The sequence below is a fragment of the Salminus brasiliensis genome, chromosome 20, assembly GCF_030463535.1.
Source record: "Salminus brasiliensis chromosome 20, fSalBra1.hap2, whole genome shotgun sequence".
In the NCBI taxonomy this organism is placed as follows: Eukaryota; Metazoa; Chordata; class Actinopteri; order Characiformes; family Bryconidae; genus Salminus; species Salminus brasiliensis.
The window spans coordinates 18924353-18950222 of record NC_132897.1 but is presented as its reverse complement, the minus strand read 5'-3'; the positions used below and the strand labels follow the sequence as shown (position 1 = coordinate 18950222).

General features: G+C 39.6%; 1 protein-coding gene across 1 annotated transcript; it reads left to right on the top strand.

The window, feature by feature from the left end:
* Positions 1 to 516: 516 nt before the first annotated feature.
* Positions 517 to 25560, top strand: dmrt1 (doublesex and mab-3 related transcription factor 1). Its single transcript, XM_072664971.1, has 5 exons — positions 517 to 750; positions 2232 to 2409; positions 4645 to 4802; positions 11036 to 11204; positions 25412 to 25560. The coding sequence occupies exons 1-5, from the start codon at positions 517 to 519 to the stop codon at positions 25558 to 25560; spliced, it is 888 nt and encodes a 295-aa protein (XP_072521072.1).
* The last annotated feature ends 310 nt before the right edge of the window (positions 25561 to 25870 follow it).

Here is a 25870-nt window from a genome sequence, read left to right as displayed (position 1 = left end):
GCCACACAAGAGACTGATACCCCTCTAGCCCATGCCTGGCATTGGGCAGCATGGTGCAATAGGTTCATGATCATCTGCTTCAGAGAGTCCTATCTCTATTGCCAGCACTTCACTACAGGGACTAGACAAGCTGTGTGTGTGCATTTGCACATCTGTGCCCCAGCATCTGAGTGCACTGATTAGAAAGGGTGTCCATATACTGTATTTACTACTGTATTTATCCAGCCCCTGTCACTCAGCCTACTTACTGATGTTTGTGAACATCCTATACAGAGCTGCTGTTTGCTGCATATCCACCGTTTGTCCCAAGAACACTTTCCACACGGCCTCTCAGGCAGATCTGTGCCTTTTTTTTTTTTTTAATAGGGAGTGGGCCGGGAGATGAACTCCCACGCGGTGTGCTGAGGCGGATCGTGCCCACGACAGTACTAGAAAAGTGGCAGACCCCTAGTTTTCGGTGAGGTTTCAGCCCCACAGCTCGCTGACACACTAGGCCAGCGTTACAGTCATTCCGCGATGAGCGACGAGGAGCAGGCGAAGCAGCAGCACCAGCAGTTTCTGGATGGCTCGGCACCGCTGTCCCCTTCACCGGGCGGCAAGAAGCAGCCCCGCATGCCGAAGTGCTCCCGCTGCAGAAACCACGGCTTCGTCTCGCCTCTGAAGGGCCACAAGCGCTTCTGTAACTGGAGGGACTGCCAGTGCCAGAAGTGCAAACTGATAGCGGAGCGCCAGCGGGTCATGGCAGCGCAGGTCGGCCTGGCTTAGTTTAGCTTAGTTTATTTAGTTTAGTTTATTTAGCAGCTTAACTGAGTGGTGTATTTATTTCAGTGAGGGTAGTGGTGTTTCTCTCTGTGTGTGTGTGTGTGTGTGTGTGTTTGAACAGTAACGGTTAACGTAGATAGCGATATTTCTCACAAGCGAGTGTTTCTTATATATATATATATATATATATATATATATATATATATATAAATAATCACTTATTTATTTTTTAACAAAGTTTAAAAACACGAATAGGGTTAAAGCTACTGAAAGATAGCTAGCTAGCTACATTGTTGGCGCCATATTTGTCAAAAAAGACGAGAGACTGGGAAATATGTTAGCTAGCTAACTATTAAATAAAAAAAATATTTAAACGTACAATTTAAAAACGTTAAAAAAATGTATGTAAAATGTATAAAGAAAATAAAAGTATCTATAGACAACAACCCACGACACAACGGTTCAGGATATGCAACAAGATAGCTATTAGCTAGCTAGCTAGCACTAGAGTGAAGGTGCTAGCTAGCTAGTGCTGCTTTTTTCTATTTAGATAGCTAGCTAGCTATGCTAGCTACCAAGGTTTAGGACGTTTCTACCATTTTGACACTTTAGTTTTTGTCAAATATGTTTTTGAAACGTCTCAGCTTGTCTAAATGTTGCTGCTACAGTGTTAATGTTGGTTTCAGCGGCGCCAAATCCAGGGCCAGCAGGTAGCTAGCTAGCTGAAGACTCCGCAGTAGTGGGTTAGCTAGTGCTAGCTAGTACAGAGTGGCCAATATCGGCTGTTCTACACTGCAGTGCTTTCTGGACAGACATTACAATAAAAACAAGACATTTTCCTCACGTAAAATTGATGTAACTTATAACACTTGATTCACATTCAAGATTTAGCTAGATAACAGAAAAGCACCCCCTTCCACCAATGTGTGGAAGACCAGAGTTTCATTCGCAGGGTTTCTCATGTGAACACTTCAGGAATCTCAGACATGCTCCACAACACAGACTGACTAAATACATATGCTAGCTATGTTCAAAACGAATGGCACATATGAGCACATATGAGCAGGCTTATGATGATGACCATTAAAGCAACATTTCATAGGTGATCATAGTTTATACTGTGGTTCGTTAAAGCTGTTAGCTAGCTAATACTTTCTCATTTTGGTGGGGTAACTTCAGACCATCCAAGAGATTGTGTGTGATGTGAACAGCAGGTTTCTGCAGTTAGATCTTATTCCATCTGTGGAAATGCGTGAAAATAGATAAGCTAATCAAAACTGTGGATTCTTTCGAGAGTCGCCCCGTATGTATGTGTGTAATAGCATGTGTGTAACCTAAAGACCACCTGAACTAATGCTGATGCTGATTTGTCATCTGCATCATGTTTAAAACGAATGTATGTCCTTTAATAAAGCACATCCAGATTTAAGTGATGTTTTCCGATCTAATTCTGTAGCCTTTTTTCTCAGGTGGCTCTGCGTCGTCAGCAGGCTCAGGAGGAGGAGATGGGCATCTGCACCCCAGTAAACCTGTCTGGTACTGACATCGTGGTGAAGAACGAGCCGGCCACTGATTTTGTGTTTCCAGTAGGTACTAGATCCCCCTCATCCACCATCCCTTGTTCTGCCACTTCTCCGACGGCTTCAGGTGAGCTTACATGCCTGTTATTTCAGCATTTTCTAGTCCTAGTACCTGGTTTTTAGAGGAACCCCCACACACACAACCAGCCAGTCCTTATTTTCATTCTGTCCCAGATACCAGCACACAGTGACCATTTCAGTCTAATAGGATTCATTGAAAAGTGAAAAGAAAAGCAGCTGTTATTTTGCCAATAATATATACTGAATATTTAATATTACACACAGATGTTCTTTGCTCGTCAAATCAACGCTTTACACATGCATTTCTGGACAAGCTGAGAGATGCAGTACCAGCACTGGAGAAAAGAATTATGGGGAATGACACAGTAAATACTTATAGTGTTATACAATTCTCACAAGTGTTATCCTGTGCATAGTGCAGTTAGCATTGTGTCAACCAGACTAGCAACAATAGAAAAGGATCCCTATTACAGATCAGTAGAGCATCACAATAATTTTAAAGATGCTGTTTTAATGTAAAAATGCTACATAATGTTGCTTTAACTTCCATAGTTTTTCATGACTCAATTTTGCTAATCTCTGGATATCTGCCATCTGTGGAAAAATGGTCATTGTCACCTGATCATAGGCGGAAACAGGAGATAACCAGCCTGGTATGACCCTTTAAACTTTCAGTAACTCTTGAGAAAAGGTGGGAGGAGGGGAACAAATAGGACCATGGACATGGACAGCCTGTACCCATCTGTTCGCTCTCCGTCCAAGGGACTCATTCATCCCAGAACACAATACAGCCAGTAAGGTAGAGACTATTTTTAGAAGAGGTGGGGGGGGGTGCGTAGCATTTCGTCAGAAACGTGCCTATCTAGAGCATTGGTGATTGTGTCGTGCCAAGCTGGACCATCTTTTTGATGGCTCTTTGGCCATAGATGGTGGGGCAAGAAGGGTGGGAAAGAAACAGGGTGTTCCTACTTCTCTGATAGGACTAAGCTAGGAGTGGAATATCAGCCCGGTCAAGGCTGCCTAACTCGCCTTTAGACGCCACTTACTAGTCATCTGTTGAAAGCGTTCAGGGAAAAAAAAACTGCACAGTCTGCTTGCACATACGATAAAGAAGATGGTAAGATGGAAAGACAAACAGATGGGCTCAGATCACTGAAATGAGACATCCATGATAAATAATTCAATGTTAATCTGCGGTTAGATTGCTGTAGACTGCAAAAGCATCTTTGATGTCCTGAAAAATTAGATTAAACAGTAATTCACATTTTATGTGCACCTAGACCATCTGGAGTCTACTAACATCAAATGTGATGTTTCTCAGTGTTTCTCTATTATTATCTTTGCGATAATACGGTTCCTAAATACGGAGCCTGCTCTTTCCATTGCATTGCCATTGCCTGATTGTACGTGACTCACATTCAGAGACTCAGGGTTTCTCGGGGTCGGAATATGCCTTCACACAGTGCTCTAGTGTCAGAGGCCCCTGGGCATCCATGGAGATTCAGGACAAAAGCTTGTTCATCAATATCATAGGCCACTAGTCTTGCTCCTGGAATACCCAAAAGCTGACTTGACCCGATACAGCTGTACTTTATAAGGTAGTATGGATTTTAGTACCTAATGCTGTCATTCTTACTTACCTTTAGGACCTTTAAGGCGGGTGTATAAAAATGATCTCTGTTCTGAATGCCTGCCCTGTAAAGGGCCTTATTCGGAAATAACCTTCCTCATAACTTCAGTGTAAATTGACAGATGCATGTAAATGCATTCGTTTTTTTGGGACATTAGAATTCAGTCAAATCAGGCTGTTCTTGAAGCTTAATGGCCAGTGTTTGCTAGGCTTTATTCAACCAATGATACAACAAATACGACAAAACGTACTACAACCTACCAAACCAGTAACCACTAGCCTATGGTACTGACAAAAAGGTGTATCATAAGGCCGCTTGGAAAGGCCTAACAGTTTACTTTGCACTCCTGAGCTAGTTGTATCAGCCATGTTCAAAAGTAGGCTTTGTTTCACCAGCAGATGGCACCCTAAGCAATGCAGTTGATAAAGTGCACTGCCTTTGAACCTTAAAAAACAGCTCACAAAAGACGTTTTGAAACTTCCAAAGTGTTTGTCTTTATGTTTTTCAAGTTAATGGGAAAAGTTTTATTGGGAAAAAAACTAGCAACAACTAACAAATTAAACTTCAGCTTTTAGTTCAACAGTCACTGAAGAATTTGTTCCAAATTAATGCAAATAGCATTACAGTAACTGTAAGAAGTATTGTTTCAGGGAGTCGTTCTACACTGTCCCCGAGTCCCACCTCTTCCAGCAGGGGACACTCCGAGGGCTCCACTGACCTGGTTGTAGATGCCTCCTACTACAACTTTTACCAGCCTTCCCGCTACCCAGCCTACTACAGCAACCTCTACAATTATCAGCAGTACCAGGTGACTAAATATACACACTTTGCTCATATAGATCATCATATGCATCACTTATTATCAATTTTCACAATTAATTGTGATTATGGTTGTTTTCTATGGGTGCTCTGTTTTTCTTCTACCTACCGAAAACACATGTGGTAGGTGAATTAGCTATGGTGAATTGCCCCTGGGGGCTTGGATAGGTGTGTGTGGTACCCTGCGATGGACTGGTGCCCTGTCCAGGATTACGACCACAATTCTGATCAGGATGAATGGCTTTAAATGCTACTATGTCATGGCCAAACTTTTCAGACATGCAAATTCTCCCTCAGGAAAACAGATAACAGTTAATTATCAAATAATTTATTATTTTATTCTATTTTATTTTTTAAACCCAGATCCACAGTAAGAACTGCACAACTACACCATTTTTTTTAAGGAACAATAACTGTTACAGATTTATACAAGTCATTAAATGGTAGCCTAACTCCACCACCTAACCAACAGCAAAAAGGGGAGCACACAGTGTTCATAAAGTTAAATGTTGTTAGAGTTTGTTGGTGGAATGCAGTTAAATTGAAAAAAAGGAGACCATGGCGCCTTAAATGCTTTATTTTTTATTTTATGTTAGCTGTGATTTCTACCAGAGTGGAATACTGAACCCAAAAATGAAACCAATATTTTATTGAAACTTTGGCCCTGTCTTTTCAGTTCAGGAGTATGACTTGTTTACAGTAGTAAGAGAAATTCCTGCAAAATCTTTAAAATGGATGGGCATTATTAGTGAAGAAATGTCATTAAGAAAGGGCAATGATGGGGCACATAGGGAATGCCGAGACCCAGGATCCTAGAGAGTCTGTCCATGACCTTTGACCAAAATTCATAAATGAGAGGACAACTCCAAAGTCATGGTAATAGTTATCAGATAAAGTTGGGCAGTATGGACAAGCATTACATTTAAGATATTAGCATGAGAATAACTGGGAGAGAATTATTTTGTTATGATTTTAAATTATTTGAGATACTATATCCTGAGGTGTGTAGCTTTTCATAGAAATGTGCTTCACAATACTGACAATTCCTAGTATTTACTCTTTAATTAATGATTTATTTTTATCTGTATGTAATAAAAATAGCAATTATGTGGTATGCCATATCGTTCCTTGATAGTGTCAAAGGTCATGAACTTGCCACTCAGGAATAACTTTGCTAGTCTGGTTGCTCCTCTCTGGACCCACTATTTAAAGGTGAATGGCGTGTTGGTACTTAAAAAAAACTTTGGATTATTCAATAGTAGGGCATGGTCAGAGATAGACAGATACACAAGAGGGAGTGCTGTAATGTGAGATATTGGCACTGACATCTTCAAAAAAAATTTAAGTGCAGCCATATTTGTAAAAAATATCTTATTATTTTATAGAAATATTTACAACTTATCTCAAAAATGTGAATAGTAAGATAACAGAATCTCAGCCAACAAAAATACTGCATTTTAATGTTCCTCAATTTAGCAGAGCCAATTAACCCACCTACTCACTTGAACTTCCCTATCACTGACAATAATCCCCACACTAGGAGGGTGAAGACAAGCGCATGTCTTCAATGCGAAGTCAGCCACCGTGTCTTTTTGAACTGCCGCCAATGCAGCACCACTAGTCAGCCAAAACACTCGGAGGAAAGTAGTGATGCAGTAGTCTCACACCAACAAATTAAAGTGAAAGGATTGGTTCCATTGCTCTGCCTAATTATCTAATACCTGATCCAGCTAATTTTGTTAATATCGGGACCGATACCCGATCCTAATATTGGATCAGTGCATCCCTAGAGGAAAGCACTACTGATACATTAGCCAACAGATACCTGTGCCGGTACCCGTTTCTTTTAAAGTGTTTGTCTTTCTTTTAACCACAGTGTTTTTTTTGCTGAGACACTTGCAGAAGTCACTTGGCCCTAAAGTAGCAAAGCGTCCCCACACTGTCACACTACCACCACCATGTTTGACTGTTGGCATGATTGTTGGCATTAAGGAATGCTTGTATGTTCACCAGGGTGTTTTTTGCCAAATGTGCTTCAAGTCTTTATGGTCCTCTTGATCAGCAGTACTTTTAATATTGTAACTCCTCATTGAATAACATTTTCTCTTCTCAATGGTGCAATCATGAGCATTGAGATGTGTGTAGGTATATCATCTTTAATTGATCCCTCTTATCAACTCAATTTGGTTATTTGATTAAGGACAGGGCAGTTACTTTTCACATATGGCCAGTTTACAGTGGATAAGTTATTTTCCTTCAATAAATAAAATGATTATGTAAAAACTTTGTTTTAAACAGATTGTCTTAAGTTATACTTTGAGTGAAGTTAATGTAGTCTATAATCTAGGCTTTAATTTAATTAAAAATTATATTTCTATTTTATATAGCCTGGGATCGATTTAATGAGGTGATCTAATTATAAGGCACACCATTCCTCTTGTAAATACAATAGTTTTATTATAAAGAAAATAAACTGGCGTCTCACTTAAACAATAGGTCTCCCAAGAAGCACTGCTGCAGTGCCTTCTTGTTTCAGCCCCACTCAAACAGGAAGCATTATTCCATATTAACCCAACACCCATGAAGAATACCACCATAGAACACCCATCTCCCAAATCGCCCACGCTGCCTACCTTGTAGTGCAGGACTACGCAGTAATGAGATGATTAGCTGGGCTAGAACCTGTGTTGATAGGGGTGGCTGTCAGTGGACCCGGCTGGCTGCTTAAGTTGGCAGGCCACGGTGAGCTTCCCCCCGTTCCGAGCCAGTGGGCGAGTACAGCGTGGAAGGTGTACAGCCTTCATGCAGTCCTGCCCCTCTAACATGCTGTTTACATTTCCCTGCTCCCCCCAGCCGGAACTGCAACTAATGCTGCCATTGGGAGTTCTCTAACCCTTATCCATGCAATTATCACAGCTCCAAATTTGTCTGCCTGGCTTTATTTGCCACTGATTGTAATGTATATGAATGATGAATGTTAGTTTGTTAGAGTACTGTAGTTTTCCTGGTCATAGTTTTCTGGTGCAGAGAAGTTATAATAACACTTTGCTAATAGAGGTTGTGCAATGTACAAACAAAAGGGAAAGGTTTGTGTGAGTGTGAAGTTTCACTGGCCATCTGACTTGAGAAATTGTACACTTACTTGGACAAGTATTGAGCATTTCTTTCTTGCATGTAAAAGAAATAGCATCAACAAAAGGTTAATCAAGTAAGATTAAGACATTTATTTATTAAGACATTTAGTAAGACAAGACATTATCCCCTTGAAGCATAATGATTATGATGGCCAAAACAGTAGGATACAAATATTTTTCTGCTGCTGAAAAATAACCAAAACTGGAATTTAAAACACCTAAAATGCCATAAAATAAACCTACTAAAACGATTGCATTATGTAGGCTACAAAATTTAGACTGACAACAAAGAACAGTTTCTGTTTATTTTTTTCTTTTGGTTACACTTTCCTTTCTATATCTGCTGTGTTTTACTCTGTGTTGAGCATAATGTTATTTTATCCAGTGAAATCAAACGCCACAAAATGGGGTACATACAGCTTACAGTACGGATAGCCAAAAGGTAGCCACTATAGGTGATTCCACCTAAAAATAATCCAAAACTGGAATGTAAAACACCTAAAATGCCATAAAATAAACCTACTAAAATGATTGCATTTTTGTAGGCTACAAAATTTAGAAAGACAATAGAGGAGTTGGAAGAGTCATAGACTCCACCAGTGAAGCCATTTCTTATTCCACTTCTTCTTCTGCTGCTGCTTTATAAGCTTTTCTGTGGCTCACTACAGTGAGTGTGTGTGTGGAGATTAGCTGTTAATGGTGTAAATGTTGCGAATAATTGGTCAAAACATAAAATAAGCGATACAGCTGATCAAAAAGCAGCTGTAGGCAACAGACAGCTTTAGGAAAAAAGACTTCTCTGTTCCACCTTATCCATTTAAACTTGTGCAATAAAGAGAGTTTCTTCCAGCCCTGTAACTGAAATGCTCCATTACAGAATGTCTGTCTGAAAGCTGAAGGTTTGACTGCCCACACTCTGCCAGTTATGGCATGCCTTCCACTGTATCGCATAAGGCCGAAGATCTCCATTTGAACACATTGAATCGGACGGCATGAAATTGAGGGCATCCTCAAAGTCACGGCCCCTTCAGCTTTGATATCCCATCAACTTAAGGCAACACTTTTATTCATCCTTATTAATCAGTCAGGAACTCCCAGACCTACGACTCGGCCTCCGCACCACGACATAATATGGTTTTAATATGTCGACGGCCCTGTATATCCTTCCTGATTTATGTTACAAAGTATCTCAATTGTATCAAATGTGAGCTACTGAAGTGTGAAATAAATTAAATCTATATTTCTCCAGGGACTTACCTCTGAGAGTTATGTACACATGGGCCATTGATAGGGCCATATTTCAGCATGTTTGTGCGGCAGGAGGCCACAGCGGCGCTGTCTTGCTTCAGGGTCACTGCCTTCGTCACTCTATTTTGTGGACTCTGAATAGCAAAGGTTAATGATATTGCTATAGTGTTTCAGCGTGCTTCTGTAGACTGAAGGAGGCACTTGATTTCAGATCTCATTATATATAATGGGTCTATCTGCAAGATGAGTGATCTGTTGCAAACAAAGCCAAACCAGACAAGATGTGATGAGACGGATGTCTAGATTTTGGAAGCTGGAACTGATATTAGACTGAACTTTTGTCATAGCTGAATCACTGTGAGTCTTTCATTCAGTTTAGAGTTCAGAAGATGCAAAAAGAGTGCCAGATGTAGTCGATTAATCAAGACATGTTTGGTTTCTGTAGTTTCGTTAATCTTAAGGCTTATGTAGCTTTCAAGTATAAACTATAGAAATGTAATATTGCACCTTTTATTTGAATACCCTGTGCTCACCAGAAATCTCCTATCCAGGCCAGTTTGTTTTAACAGCTTTCATTTTCTTAACATTTGCAGCAAAATGAAAATGTTCAGCTATATTTCATTACTTTTTTAGAACGCAGTGTTTTCCACAGTGTACACGGACTGAGGCTGCACTAGGTTGGCATACATTTAGGACTGGGGCAAAAGTATGAGAGTAGAGTAGATGCTCTCATGTTAGTCTTTATCTGACTGTGTCCATCTCGCACACTCTCCCACTGCAAACAAGTGGGGCTGCGCTGCACTGCAGGTGGAAAATGAAAATATGAGGGCAGCGTATAGAACCCAGACAGTCGATGGTGCCAGATAAGAGCCCTCAAGGGTGGTAAGGGAGCGCAGCCAGGCTTTATTAATGAGCCTACACTAGAGTTTTCACACCGAAAGTAGCACTGCACCCACGCTGCTACACCACACTAACATTCTTCATGCTGAAGGGGATTAAAGTCAGGCCTAAACATATTGTCTTAACGCACACAGAAACGACACGGGTTTTGAATATGGTTCTGTGTACTGAAATAAAAGATACTAAGGAATGAAGGACAATTAAAGAGCATGATTTAATCAGCGGAAAACAATGATTACCAGAGGGTTAACAAATACAGACCATCGTAGATCTAATGGTGTGTTGTTGTGGCACATTTTAGGTGCTTACCTTTGTTTGTTTATTTATTTTTTGGTTTTAGTTTCATGCCAGTGTCACTGGAGCATGCTCAGAAATATACAGTTCAATTTCTGTTGTATTTGTCATAGGCAATACAAGAGGCCAGCGTAGCTTAAATAACAGTTTATAAAGCTGTCTGAAATTGATGGGGTGGACAATAAATGGTGACATATCACTGGCTGACAGAAATCAAATTCCATAAAAGTGAAATTGAAAATCCCCTAAAGTCCTTGTGCTGCTGAGTAGACAGCTCGTTTTAAAACAAGCAAGTTCTCACAAGATGGAAGAAAACTTACCAGAGATGTGTGTTGCAGTTTATTTAGAGAGAAATCAAGCCCAAGAAGTCAAGCAAGACTGGTAAGGGCTATAGGCTTTATCTTTCTTTTTTTTAAACATGTCATGATGAGACATGACCGTCTTTGGTTCAAGAAATCGGCCTGTTGCAGAAATCAGATTTGCAGATTTGAGCTATTTGAACTATTTGTTAAGCAAGAACATAGGCTAAGTTTCTTTTTTCATGTTTTCTCATGTCCAACCAGATTTCTTTTTTTTATATATGTGAACTCTGAACGTATTCCAGACATATTCCAATGCTTGTGAATCATTTCACTTTTTAAAGCAGATGCCCAACGGAGATAGCCGCCTGTCCAGCCACAACGTGTCCCAGCAGTACCGCATGCACTACTATTCTGCAGCCTCCTACCTCAGCCAGGGCCTTGGCACAGCCGCCTGTGTGCCCCCCATTTTCACCCTCGAGGAGAACAACGCCTGTCCCGAGCCCAAAACTGCAGGTCAGTCCAACCTCCCCTTTCTTTCTTACTTACTCTCTCTCACACATACACACACACAAACACCCACACACACACACAAACATGCACACACTACTCACAGGCCCATAAAGTTTTATCCAGAGTTTATCAACAGTGTGCACAAGTACATCCGAGGGAGGTTCTCTCTGCAAGTCAAGGGCGCCATAAAATTCTCACAAATGCATAAATTCAAAAGTAAAACTTTTATTACGGCCATTTGTCCTAGACCTTCAGATTTAAAGAGGCAGGAACCACATGTACAAATGCATATGGAGCCATACTGTTTTAAAGTATGAAAATGTTTCAATTGTTACGCAAATCAATGTTCTTCAGTAAGCCTGAAAAATGTATTGTAGAACTATTTATAGTGTTTAAAACATTACATTTCTTAAAATTACTAGGAAATGGTTGGCTGTAAAAAAAAACTAAACTAAATAAAAACATTTCTGACGCTGGCATGCTCTGGTTGTTTCAACAGACCCACCATTCCCCCATATCCCAAAACCCTTCACCTGCTTTGGCTTTTAATGAATTTTACATACTGCTTTTCAGTGGCCTGAACATGAGGGTGTGTGTCACCTCCACTCTCACTCCAGGGGGTCCCATGCTCCATTACAACACAAAAACACTCCCATCCGGGTGGTCCCAAAACACTGATACTAACTACCCATTTACTAGGGATATACCAGTCTGCTGTTTGTTTCCTGTGTTCAGTACAGTTTAATATAATTCTTTTTTTTTAACATGAACCCCTTTTCAGTATTCCCTTTATATTAAACAGTGGAACTATAGGCTTTGTGAGCGCATCTTGTGTTTTTTCTCTCCTATTGAGCCAAGTTCAGAATCTCTTGTGAGGGAGACCCAATGGCCATGACCTTGCAAGCATGGTCAGGCTGGTATGACTGTTGAAATCTCTGTTATCTCTATAGAGTCACCTCCCATTCCACAGTGGCACATCGACATTGCACACTTTCTGTCATCGTCATTAGTACAGCCAGTTCAGCCAAGCCTGATTACGCATGCAAGCCTGGACCCATTTCCCGGCATTACTGTTTACCCATCCATCTACACTATTAGGCAGGGGTTAGAGCTTACACTGCTGTAGTATATAAAATATATATTTTTATCTTTTTATATGGAATATTTTTAATAGGAATAAGTATTTTAATTATTATGTTTGCCTAAAAGTAGAACACAATATTATTTAAATATTCCAAAAACAAAATATTTTCTATTTTTGTTGATCTCTATGTTTTAATTATATACACTATGTTACTTTAAGTAGCCTGTAGCTGACATAGATGTGCAAATGCGCACACACACACACACACACTGTCGCTGTAGAGAAGTATTAATAATAGAATATGACTTTCTGGAGCAGATGAGATCCTAAAGCCTCCCAGTATTGAGCTGAGGTGCAGTGGAACTGTGTTCTTTGGAATGATGGTACTTCATCCAATACCTTTGGGATGAGCTGAAGAGTTGGGGATGAGACAATTTGTTGCAGAGTTTGCCATGACACTGCTGTGTCTGTTGGAGAAAACACTAACAAACTATTTTAACACATCAAAATAAAACATGTACTGGAATACCAGGGCAATTTGCAGTTATTGTCATCATTGGCGAGGTTGTCCAGCATGGTCTGTTAAACACAAGGGTCAGGCACATTCTCAGACCCTGCTGAAATGGGCATTTTCATAAGGTCTATGACCAGAAAAGCCAAAGGTATACCAAAATATAGGAGTACTTTAACATAATTTGTTTTTGCTTTAAATAATATTTTTGCATCTTCATTCAATCCTTTGGATTTTTAATTCAGGTGGGTGTTAATCATCCAACACCCTGACCTCACTAACACTCTTGTCTCTGAATGCAATCAAATCTTCACAAGCAAGTTATTCCAAGGATGGGGTATGTAGCGCTTTTTTATAACAAAAGCACTATGCAATTAAATTTGATTTGAATTGAATTTAATTGAATGCAGGATGAAATCTTTTTTGAATTCCCTTGATTTTGGAAGAAACAGTAATTGAGCTGCTGTCCCAATTCTTTTGTCTATGTAGTGTATGTTTTTAGATGAATGGTACATCAAAATAGTATAAGTGAATATGTTTCTCGTCTTTTTGTTAGTGAAATTTCACCGTTTTGGTTCACTTGGTTGTTGTCATTTTGCTTAACATGAGAGTCAATATGAGCTATTTGTGTCCCAGCAATTTCTGGGGTTATGTCACTTGCTTAGTCATCACGTCTTCACATACTCTATGAGAAAAAACAAATATTAAGATGACTTTAGCTAAACATAACAGGAATATCTCTGCACTTTTGTAATTCATACATGTTAATGCTGATGTTTTTATGCTGACTTAAATTGGTTATGTTTCTTCTAGAAGTTTGATTAGCATTCTGAACATATATCCCTGTAGACGTTTAAAGTATATATAGCTTGATGCAGGGTCGTGCTGATTAGTCTAGAAACTACATTTGGATATTGAAGGCAAAGTTTGATCCTTGATCCTTAAGATGTAGAGAATGATGTAATGCATTCACAGACATATGTCTTTCTGTGAGAAGGCCACTGAGTGGCCCATATAGCTGCTGTGCCTTCTGTGCTTCAGCGCAGTGTGCTGTGTATTTATTTCCCCCTTGTGCTGGTGGGTAATCAGTTGGCCAAATACGAGCCCAAATAACCTTCAGGAGTGCCACGCTGTCCTTTCTGAGCGGGCCCCTTCCACCGCCGTCTCTGGAAAATTGCCTCTGGGGTTAGTGAGCGGGAACAGTTAAGATTTACAAACAATGATGAAGCTTGTCATGCGTCTTTCTCCATCCGTCACGAGCGGCGGCCCTGCCGGGGCGTCCAAGTGTTCTTCATAAAAGGCAGCTCGCTGTGAAATACGCCCCTGTGCGCGCTTTACTGCCGCGAGCTCGTCAGCAGCGCTCTGCCGTAAATCGCCCGAGCCGCGGGTGACACTGCACTCCATCACCCGCCCCGGGGCCGCCTTACCTCCACCCCCACCACCACCCACGAAACGCTCGCGGGAGCCGCCCGGCCACCATCCGCTGAGATGATGTGCCTGCCGTGAGTTATGTCGGAATTTTAGTGTTATACGAGACAGCTTCAGGTTTTACCATTTTCTTTCACGCTTGGCTTTTTTTTTTGTTGTTGTTGTCGCTGTACATTACCGAAAGTGTTCAAAGTTAGTTGTCTCGCGTAGGACGAGCTAAGTTTACCCAAGTTTACTTTTGAAGCTTTTTAAAGCAAGAAATCGTAGTTTTTGAGGGTGACTGCTTTATTGTGCAGTGCTAAAAGGTACGGATAACAGTAAGCACATACTAAACACGTTTTCAGGTTTGATATCATTTTCATTCCTAAGGTCAGGATCTGGATTTCAATAGCTTATATATTGAAAGTTCATAAACAATGGCAGTACCAGAAGAAGTAGCGAAAGTTTGTATATTGGAAGTGGTTTGGATTTAAAAAGACTGACTTGGAGCAAAAGAAAATACGTTGCAGAGTTTGCCATGACACTGTTGCGTCTGGTGGTTCAAACATTAACAACCGGCTTTAACACTTACAAACAAAACATGTACTGGAAGACCTGGGCAATTTGCAGTTACCGTCATTATTGGCGAGATCGTCAGCCAGCATGGTCTGTAAAACACAAAAGGGTCAGGCACATTCTCAGACCCTGCTAAAATGTGCATTTTCATAAGGTGTGTGATTTTTGCATCTTTATCCTTCATGAAACACTGTTAGGCTAAGTCTCTAGTGCAGAATAGGTAGGACATGGTAAAATAGTGCAAGGACAATAGACAAAACACGAGACAGGTTGCCTAGACAATAAATACAAAAATATACAAAAATGTCCATGTACATATGCAACTGTGTGCATGGAGGCTGGATGATTAAGGTTCAAACAAAGTTACTGTACTAATAGGAACATGGAATAAATATGTAGACCAGCGAGGCGTTGTGCATGTAAATGAAGAGTAAAACAGTAAAGTAAAGTGTGAATAGTCACATTATCATGCCCTGTTCAATCTGCGAGATAGAGGCAACGTAGAAAACAACTTAACTCACTGGGCCAACTGAGCAACCTTGAGTACCTTGTACCAAAATAAGATGCTGTGTCCATCGTTTATTAAAATAATCACTAATTTTATCTTATCATAATCGAGGTAAAATCTTCATTAATATTCATCGTTAATATGGGATATGGATTTGTGGTCATATCGCCCAGCACTGCTCATAAGCTTAAAATGTGTTTGATCAAAACATGGTGTGAGAAATGGAGATTACATGAGACCACATTTCTGTTTTGATTACCTATAACCAAAACAAAGTTGAGGATCGGCCGATATTGAATTAGAGGTTGTTTAAAATTAGCTGTTGGTCGGCTGTGATGCCTTACGTATGGTACATTCTTACAGATTTTTTTTTACTTCCAAACTCAGACTATGTTTCTCTTAGTAGTATTTGATATCTTTTACTTTTGTCACTTACTACTTCTTCCCTAGCTGCATTGTACTCATTCAGTACTCTTTGGTAGTTGCCTCCAGCTTTCGTTATACAGTATATCTCTCTCTCTGCACAGACCATCTGCCTCTTTGTCACATAAGAAATGTACTCTGGAATGGAAATGGAAAACACTACCGTTTACTTGGTGCTAACATAACACACTATTATTATTGTAACGGTGGAATACAAATATAAAAATATTAAATAATGAAGTATATTGTGGGTTAAGCGCAAGTACTTATGACAAAAGTTTTTAAAAATTCCTTTACTGTATATTATCATTGATCTTGTCGGGAATGCTTCATATCAGAGTATTAGCTGAATATTTAATAGCAGTCACTGAATAATAAGTCTTAAGATAAAAAACTCAGTAGTAAACCATACTCTTGAGAATATAAACCAGCCAAGGGGCGAAGTTGCCACAGTCCTAAGATCAAATTCACTAATGTATGTTTCTGGACATAAAAAGCCTGGCAAGAATAATCAAAGGGCCCATTCACTCTCTTTCACAGTGGGATTAACGCATAAATAAGTGATTCTTTGTCAAAGGTCTAAGTGCAATAAAGTGGTAAAAACTCAACAGGAAGAGGTGTAGCGTCTCATGTAACAAAGAAGCTGTCAAGCTTTTCTCAACATCGCTAATCCATCCTGTTGACTCCCAATAGAGCGGGCACTCAACACCTCTACTGTGACCTCAACTCATGAGGTCAAGTTTGTTGTAGTTAAAGCAATGGTGAAGGTTTTTTCCTCTGCTCTATGATCACTTAAATGGGCCGAGTAAGAGAGATCTGTCTGAAATATCTCTCGAACACGTTTCTTCCTCCAGAATCAATAGACTAACAAATGACACAGGTCCATTTGCCATCATGCTGACAGGCTGTTTATAAAATCTCTTTTCAAGTATAATGTTGACTTTTGAATACGCCATAGTTATGAGGAGCTGTGCTTCAAAGGTGTAGATATTGACCTTATTACAGCCACATTTAGAATTTTACATGTCAATACAACATGGGCTCTGTGAGGTGAGTGCCTTAAATGACAGAATCCCAAAACAAAGCTTTCTACTAATAAATCTCAAAACAAATCAGTGGCCTAGAGGCGACATCCATGGCTGGGATCTAACCACAGTCTGTTGTCTAACAGCTGAAGGCACTGAAGGCACACTTAGTGACTCCTCCATTTCATGCTGTCTTCCCCTCTCTGCTGCTGATGCTAAGTGCTCTGTCTTTTCCCTCTCTATGGATTGGTTAAATACCAGTGTAATTGCCCGCTCCAGGCTCAAGCACTGTTGTAATGTGTTGTACAACATCACCATTAAGACATGCCTGAGGCTCTGAGGAGATTAAATGGGTAAGGAGCTCTGCTTTATGTTCTTCTCTTGCTTTTTCTGCCCACAGAGTTGAGTCACTGGGGTAAGGAAGGGAGGGAGTATTAAAGGTGAGTGTTTTAGATTAGATACTGATCGATTGGGGGGGTGGAACCAGTATCGATATGAGCAAAGAAAATTCCCTCTTACAGATCCTTTTGATTCCTAAATCTTAAATGAATAAAAGCCCTTATGCTGCAAACTGCTTAGTCATGGCCTGCTTACAAAAGACATTGGAATAATCTTTATTTATACTACATGGACCAAAGTAATAGGACACCAGCTTACTCAGTCTTTCAAGGCTATTAAAATAAAGAGTTTATCTTGTATTTGTTGGAGTAACTGTCTATACTGTCCAAGGAGGCCTTCTGCTAGATTTTGCAGCATTGCTGTGAGGAGGAGCATTAGTGAGGTCAGGATGTTGGAAGATTGCCCTCCATCTCATCCCCAACTCTAGAAATGCATTTTTGCAAATCTTGCCATATCACTCCATTTAATAAAACATTGAGGCTATAAAAGGCTTGTTTCCAAGAATCTCCTCAACTCTTGCTCCAACATTTTATCATTAGGAATCTCAGCTGAAGGTGTTAGGACATTTATTTTACCCCTGGGACTATAGCCTCTTCTACAGCCCACCATGCTATTTTTATTCCACACTCGCAGTTATTTTATCACATTTAAACAAAAGGACAAAAAATCTCCTAAATCATCAATCATATGTCTCAGGTCATTATAGTATATCCATAATGTTTCGACGGATCAAAGTGGGAGCCCAGAGATGGACAGGTCATTTTGCGGGAGGCGGCAAAGCAGCGTAACAGTGCCAGTGATTTAGCATGGAGGAGGGCCTGTCAATTCTCTTAGTGACACTCTCCGGCTTGGGACAGATTGGTTAACAATGCAGGGCTAGAAGTGCTTCTGTGTTTAATTAGCCTCTGACCCTCGCCTGATGCCTTCTGTCAGACACTGCTGGCCACTCATGCTGTTCTCTAATGGTCCAATAATTAGGATTGAAGGTGTCTGTTCTCTCTGTGTCCGGACGAAGTTGTTATAGAACAACTAGGATTGTGTTGTGTTGCGAGGAATAAATATATTACAGCATTTGTTGTGAAAGACTGCCTGATGTATAGTTTACAAGTAAGGATTTGTCTGCAGGATTGGAATTTTAGAAAATTAGATACTTCTTAAATTTTATATTTTGAACAGTTAGGAACTGTATAGTATAGGAACTGTATATGGAAGCTGTGTATGTGTGCGTACATCAGTCCAGTGTGATATGTATTCTTGTAGATAAAACAGCTGTATAATGCACATTTTTACCAATTCAGTTTAGGTAAGGTATGTTAAGCTGCCAGTTACTTCAGAATGGTATCAATCACTTTTTTGACCTGTTTTCCTAGGTTCTCCCCAGCACTCCAACATTACGTCTAGAAACACTTATTCTGCATTAGCACTAAAGTCCACATTGCAGCGTAGATAGGGTTTCGAGCTGTACCTTTTACATATGACCATTTTATTGTCAGGCATGTGCTACTGTCCTGATCTTTACATATTCAGTACTGTTAATTGCACGATTTATCCCTGCAGTAGGAGTGTTTTTTTACTTAGCATGCCAGGTCATATTAGCACAGGATGCATGCAAACATGAATACAATTTTTTTTTTAAATCTCATTTTAAAGAAATTAGTTGATATCTTATGAGCTAGTCTGAAAAACAAAGGTTGGTTGCATATTTAATAAGCTTTGTGGCCCTGTCAGCAACGTATGCATTGCCAATTCACTTATTTAAAAGGGGTATTTTGTATACTGCATATGCAAAATACATGTGTACAGTGTGCCTCAAATCCTTAAATATTGTCCATATATAAGGTGCTGACACAATAAATACCGGGTCATGCTGCCTGCCATCAGCAGCCGGAGCCCGAGAGAACACAATTGGTTGGGTAGATGGCTGGCTCTCTTTCCCTACATCACAACCGGCACGTGTGTCCGAGGAGGAACGTGTCAGTCGTCACCCTCCCAGTTGCGGGAGCATCACAAGTGATAGGGGGAGAGTGCTAAAGGCTGGGTTATTGGCTATCTAATATTGTGGGAGGAAAGCTGGGTAAAAAAAATGTTTTAGCTGAGGATTGACTCTTTATAGCGGATACTGGTCAGTTAACACATGTCTCCCTTATCTGTTTTTCGATGTTGTGGATTTGAGCAATCCTGCATGTTCCAAGAATAGCAGTTGTAATTGAAAGACTTTGTCCAGTTCAAACCGTTTCCCAAATCGTGGCCTCACTAAAAGCGCCGCCCATTTAAAGTAAACCCTATATGCCTTAAATCGCAGTGCCAATCTGATTATGAGTAAAAGGCCTTCTTCTGCAATGGCATCCGTCTCCTGCAGCAACGGCGGTGGCAGTCACCGACTCTTTGAGGAGTCAGCATCTGTTTAAGGTGCTGCACCCCCTCCTCCTCCCTCTGTTGGACTGTGTTTTCTGCGCCATTAAGTTCTGCCACGGCTCTAATGATTGAGAGAGAGATGCGTATGTCGTTCCATGAGAGAGGACTCCATCTCTCGCTGCCTTGTCTTCAGTCAAGTCATGTCTTTGTGTGTGCTCACTGTCTCACCGAGGGAAGCTTCACAAAATACATAGCATGGTCTTTCAAAGGTCTTGATTGTTGTTTGAGGCTGCAATCTCAAACAACATGGATCAAAGAATACACTACAACACATAAAGGAAATGAAGTACTGATTTTATTACTAATTATAGTGAATGAAGTATAATGAAAATGAAACAGCCTACAGTGAGGGCTGACATTGCCTTTTTACCTTAAAATAGAAAGTGAGGAGGGAAAGCACACTCATAAGAATAAGCTTAACGCTGATTAGCCTGTGCTTAGCAAACAGGTTTAATGTTAAGCTCTCTAATATACTGAAAATGTAAACATATCACGAAAGTATGTATGGAATTATGTATATCACATAAGCTGTATAGAAAAATTTATTATTTGTGTTGAACTGAATTATGAATTTTGTGAATCACTACACACCTAGTTTGCTAAAGCCTGATTTTTTAGAAATCTTACGTTATTCCCTTTAAAAGATACCTACCTGTATGGGAGTGTGTACAAGAGTGTACTGTATGCATGAGTGTTTATCTAAGTGGAAGCATTACGCACCCTCATGGCCCTGTGCAGGTAGTATATGAGCCCCAGAAGAAAAGCCTTATCCACAATAGATCAGGCCTAAATTACCATCTTCTCTCACATCTGGGCTTTTGTTCACTTTTTGTTCTGACTGCCAGAAATGATTGAGCTTCTTTCAGCCTTTGCCCTCCCCTTTTTTGTGGACTTTTAAAAAAAGGCTTCCTTTTGTTAAACCACACAAAGACGGTTTAATAGTTTGGAAATATAAGATAGTCAGTTAAACAGAGGTGAAGAGGGCAAAAGTTCAGATGAGTGAATAAGCTCTTTCTAAGTATACAGAAAGGTAAATCCTCTCTTGTTTCAGTACTGTTTTACACTTGATGGACATGTGTGAGTTTTTAAATCATCGGGCAATGCCTGTGTTCTTGCCTGTGCCTGGCTTAAAACAAAGGAAAGCCCCTCTTGCACAGACCTGACAAATGCTATTTGTTGCCCCACATTAAAAAGATTTGCATTTTAACTCTTTTAGGAGTTTTTTCTGTTTTTCTGTGTACCATGTTTTGATTCTTTTGTGTAGACAGGTTTAGACAGCTCACTTTTTTAGCACATTGTTTTGTAGTACCAGATCATTTAAGAGCCCATTGAAGGCGTTTTAAAGCGTTTGCTTGGCTCCAACATTAATCTGTATTAAATGGTAATACGGCGATAATCAAAGGCAACGAAGCTGTGACACAGAACATGTCCGCGGCCCGGCTCATGATTTACTGTCCCTGCAAACGACCTGTCCAGTCACCCGCAAGAGCTTTCCTTTTAATTACACCATAGATTTCCCCCTGATGAACTCCCTCAGAATTAACACAGGCACGGCTAATTCCAAACCACCCCCTCTTCTTCCCTCACAGCGTGTTATTGCTGTTCGAAGAGCGTCTGTGCAGTTTAGCTACACAAACATTAGTATTAACGATTGGCCAGTTTGGGACGGGTGACAAACTGCAGGCGGCGTGCCCATTCCTGAAGCCTGAAACCAATCAGAAAGTTAATGAGGAGAAAAATGACTCCTTTTTTTCCACCAGCGCTCCTTAATTACCTCCACGCCAGAGCGGAGCGCTGGATAGAGGGAGGAGGAGAAGGAGGGGAAAGGGAAGAGTGGCATCGGAGATGAACCCTAGATTGCATAGCGTAGGTTATGAAGGTCAGAAAAGCAGTTGAATTGGGTTTGTGTAAACCCTCCTTCCCCCCCTCCTTACCCCTTTCCACTCCTTGTAAATGTGAGAGAACCAATAGACACTGTAATATCAGTTTCATATTCAGATTTAGATGAGCTAGCCTGACCTGACCTGGCTCAGTGCACAAGTTGTGAACCATGGCTTATTGTCATGCGCTTTAGTCTAATAGTCTGTGCTGTAACTGTTTCAGTTTAACCTTAACATCCATAGGTAATTTAATTAAAATCTACTTGAATAGAACCATGCTGGTCAGTGTATCATCCCTGTATAAAGAAAACCTTGCAAAGCTTTGTATACAGTGTACTGTTCATGACTAAATATAGTTTATTTATAGTTTATTTACTAATAAATAAGAAGGTGTGTATATATATATATATATATATATATATATATATATATATATATATATATATATATATATTATTTATAATTACTAAATAAATAAACATATGTTAAATATGTTTATCTGCATGGACTTTAATGTTTCACTCACATTTTCGTCAGCTTAATTTAGTATTGTTTTTAATCCTGTTTTTCTTATTATTATTTTGCTATCCGGTGTCAACCAGAGGAGGATGGGTTCCCCCTTTTGAGTCTTTCTTCCTCTCAATCTGAGGGCGTTTTTTCTTGCCACTGGCTTGTTCAAAAGAGGCTCGAACCCGGATCTCTTAAAGCTGCTTTATGACAACATTTATTGTGAAAAGCGGCATAGAAATAAATTTTAATTAAATTATTATTAAAAATAATGACTCTCTTACGAAAGAACGATTCTTACTCATGTACCTTTACAAATTACTGCTGTCATGTAAAAATCTTGCATCTCCATCCATCTTTTTTCTTGTTTTATCTTTACATTGTGTTAACCGTTCATGACACATTGATCAGTATAAATGCTTCAGAATATCTTGGAATTAAAATCTTTTTACATTGACTTTCATTAAAAAGTTAAGAAGGCTTTCCCTTTCTGTTTTGGAACAGTGGCAAAATGCAGTACTGTTTTCTGTTTTGGACTCACTCTGCTTTTATACAGTACACAGCATCGAAGTAAGCTCAACCCTGTTGAGACGTTGCTTATCCAGCATTCCTTGTCTTACGCCTGTTCGTACTGTGCGAGCTCAGCAGTCCCCATGACTCAATACGTGTCATGAGGTTCAGTGCTTCTGCCAGTAGAGCTTGAACTCACTGCAGCCTGTGTGATTCATGTGTGAGAGCACTTTGTCTACTTTGTTGTAATGTGGAGTGCTGACAGCAGTGTAATTGCAATAAGATAACCGCTTGCTTGTATTATTGACTGGTGGAGTCGATAATCTCAAGGTACAAAAAAACACAAAAAAAAAATCTTCAGCATATTTTTATTGTATATAAATGATGTCACAGATATTAAGAGCTAGTACTGATATCTGATATATCTGAAATCTGATTTATCTGATATTACAGAGAATTATGCTGTGTTCCAAGGACCATTTACCAAGGAATACAGAAATGGCAATGACCTCACACACCCGTGATGACCACATTTCAGTTAAGCATTATAATTGTACACTATTTAAAAACATTTGCAAAAAAAAAACAGTTTAGCTAAAGACTTCATAGTTTACCACAACTGGTTTGACAATCCATTGCCAGTGTTTTAAAACAAGTCTAACCAAAACATGTCCCACATTTTATGTCCCAGGTTAGCATGGTTAGCCTTGTCATAGCTTAGCACTGTTAGCAATACCAATTGATAACAATGCATTATACAATATTTTGCATTCAAACATCATGGAACCACATCCACATTCAGATAGACGTTGGACAGTACTGTGAGTGTATGACTGATTTGATGAGAAACAATTTAGCTGAAAGTGCTAATAAACTGTATAATACTGCTGTTTATGTACAGCGTGGCCATCATGAATTTTGGTGAGGCTCTCCTGAATTGTTTAGGCATTTTAGTTGAAATTGAAGTTTGAAACTGGGAAAACTGAGTTTAAAAAAACAGAGACATCTGAGTTAAAATGGAACCCAGCATTATAACATTTGTAGAGAGCTCTACCCAAAAAAAATTCTCCAAAGCAATTATCTGCCAGTAGTGTTATTATCTGCTATTGTTGGGTGCAAATCCAGCATTATTTATGGCTCCCTCACACTGAAATTTCACATTGAAATAGATAATGTACATAAAAATCACAACTGACTGAGCAGATTTTATGACGTACAGTTGGTGACAATACCTTGGACAGAGCTGGGTTTATGCATTATTGTTTAATGTGACTTGTGATATTCTAAACCTGGGGTATTTAATTAAAATTCAATAAAGGACAGTTAGGGAATATTTCATCAAGCCACTTTATGCATAGCTTGCATTATTCCCTGCCTTATCTTGTATTTGAAGTAGCCTAGCAGTTATATCAACATTTTCTGTAATCAAATTATAAGTACAATTACAATTTAGTATATTTTAGCAATATTTACTGTCAGTTTCACACTGAATTGGGCAAATTGTAAATAACAGATACTCTAAATAAATAATCTTTTCTCATTTGAAGTAAAAAAGAACGCTTGAAGTGCTTAGTAACTTGTCTTGTTTGTGCTGCTTGACATTACTGCTTTTAATAATAGCCAAAGCCTCGGACCACTTGAGAGGTTTAGAACTGCCCATGGGAAGAGTACATATGCACAAATCTGTCCATTCTTCATTAAAAGCCTGGTTTTCCATCTCCACTGTTCCATCATTATCTCATTATGCACAGATTGGCTGAGTAGCATCACATAATCTTTTACAACTTCTCCTACAGATCCTGGTCTGTCAGTTTCTTGGTCTGCTAAACCTGTACCGTAAAGTTCCGCCTGTTTTTAAAATAAACACGTTGGCAAAATTCAATCAATACTTCTCAATAGTTTATTGGTTATACATCCAGTTCTGGATAGGACAGCATCTGGGTCCGACCCAGGCATCACTGTCCACCTCTGTTCTAAACCTGCCACAAGAGGCAGGTGTTTCCAGGGCTTACCAGAATGAAGTGACATCAGTGTAGCGCATCCTCACATAGATTACTGCTCAAATAAAACATTGTGGTGCATTAATTCATAAAATAAAGTGTGCAGTCATGTGTGTATATGGAATATTTTGTAATGGCTTCAGATGTACATTGGCCAGGTTTTAAAAATGAAACTCTCTGTTCTATCTATAAGACCTTACTCAGAGCTCTTGACGGGATGATCAAACACATTGACTTGTCAAAACAATGCCATACATTTTGCACACCTTTTGCCTGTACTAAAGGGGGTCTGCAGAGAAGAAATGTCATTTTTTCCTGTGTTTGGTACAATCAGACGTCTTTGGTCTGTGTTGCATTCATATTTCATTTCATTTGGAAGCAAACCAAGACCCACGTACAAAGCAGTCACACCGGTTTGTTTCAGGCCAAACCTGCCAGGTCTGAACACACCCTTAGACTACAGGTACTAGGAGCATTCACATACAGTAAAGTGGACATTTAGCTTTGTTGATTTTGGAATGTTAGAAGCAATCACGATAAGTTATGATAGTCAATATAGTCCATGCCTATTTTTTTGTTTATTGACAAAAATTTAGTCTACGTCTAAAACAAGAGACCAACATTTGTAATGGGATTTAGGTGGGTTTAAATTGGAATTGAGATATTGTACTGGTTAAGTTCCTCTTGTCATTCTCATTTGTTTCTGAAATTTCATGATTCATTGACTCATTTCCAACAAAAATGAATGAATGTTTACATCCTTAATATGTACTGTTATTCAGGACCCAGAGTTTGTTTCAGTTTTTCTGATTTTCTGACTCCTTTACTTTTCAAGTAGGAAGACTATGGGAATGCTAGCTGTCTACTACCTACAGTATCTCCAGTGTTTCAGCATTGTCAGCATTGTCTCATTCTGCCCTATGCTGTGCTTGTGTTTCACATGACTGGGCTTCTCTGTTTTGCAGCTTTCTCTGCTGATGGAGCTCACGACACCGGCCTGACCTGCATGTCCATCAACCCTATGGTGAGCGTGGACAACAAGCCTGAATGCGAGGCCAACTCTGACTCTGGAGCTTTTACTGTGGATTCCATGATAGAGGGAGCTGGCAAGTAAAGTCTCTGAGAACCAACTGCACTAGACATACTGTGGGCCACTAAAGTTAAGGCCTCCATGAGATTAGCATTATAAGCTAAAATTAGTTGTATGTTCGGCAAGAGTGTAAAATCGGATGCTGTATTTTGTTTCTTTTTGAGGACTTTGATTACCTTGCTGCTGCAGTTTGAATTGAATTCGAGAAGTTTTATGGAGCATCTTGAAGGTCTTGAATTGTGCTTATCCATTTTGAGATCGTGATCATTAAGGTTTGCTCCTTTTCCTTTATCTAAATTCTAAAGACAATTAAAGAATTTGTACCAAAGACGTT

Excerpts from the sequence above, each read along its gene's own strand:
- dmrt1 (XM_072664971.1), top strand. The coding sequence starts at position 517 with ATGAGCGACGAGGAGCAGGCGAAGCAGCAGCACCAGCAGTTTCTGGAT. Across the intron at positions 751-2,231 it reads AGCGGGTCATGGCAGCGCAG|GTGGCTCTGCGTCGTCAGCA; the intron begins GTCGGCCTGGCT and ends CTTTTTTCTCAG. Across the intron at positions 4,803-11,035 it reads ACAATTATCAGCAGTACCAG|ATGCCCAACGGAGATAGCCG; the intron begins GTGACTAAATAT and ends TTTTTAAAGCAG.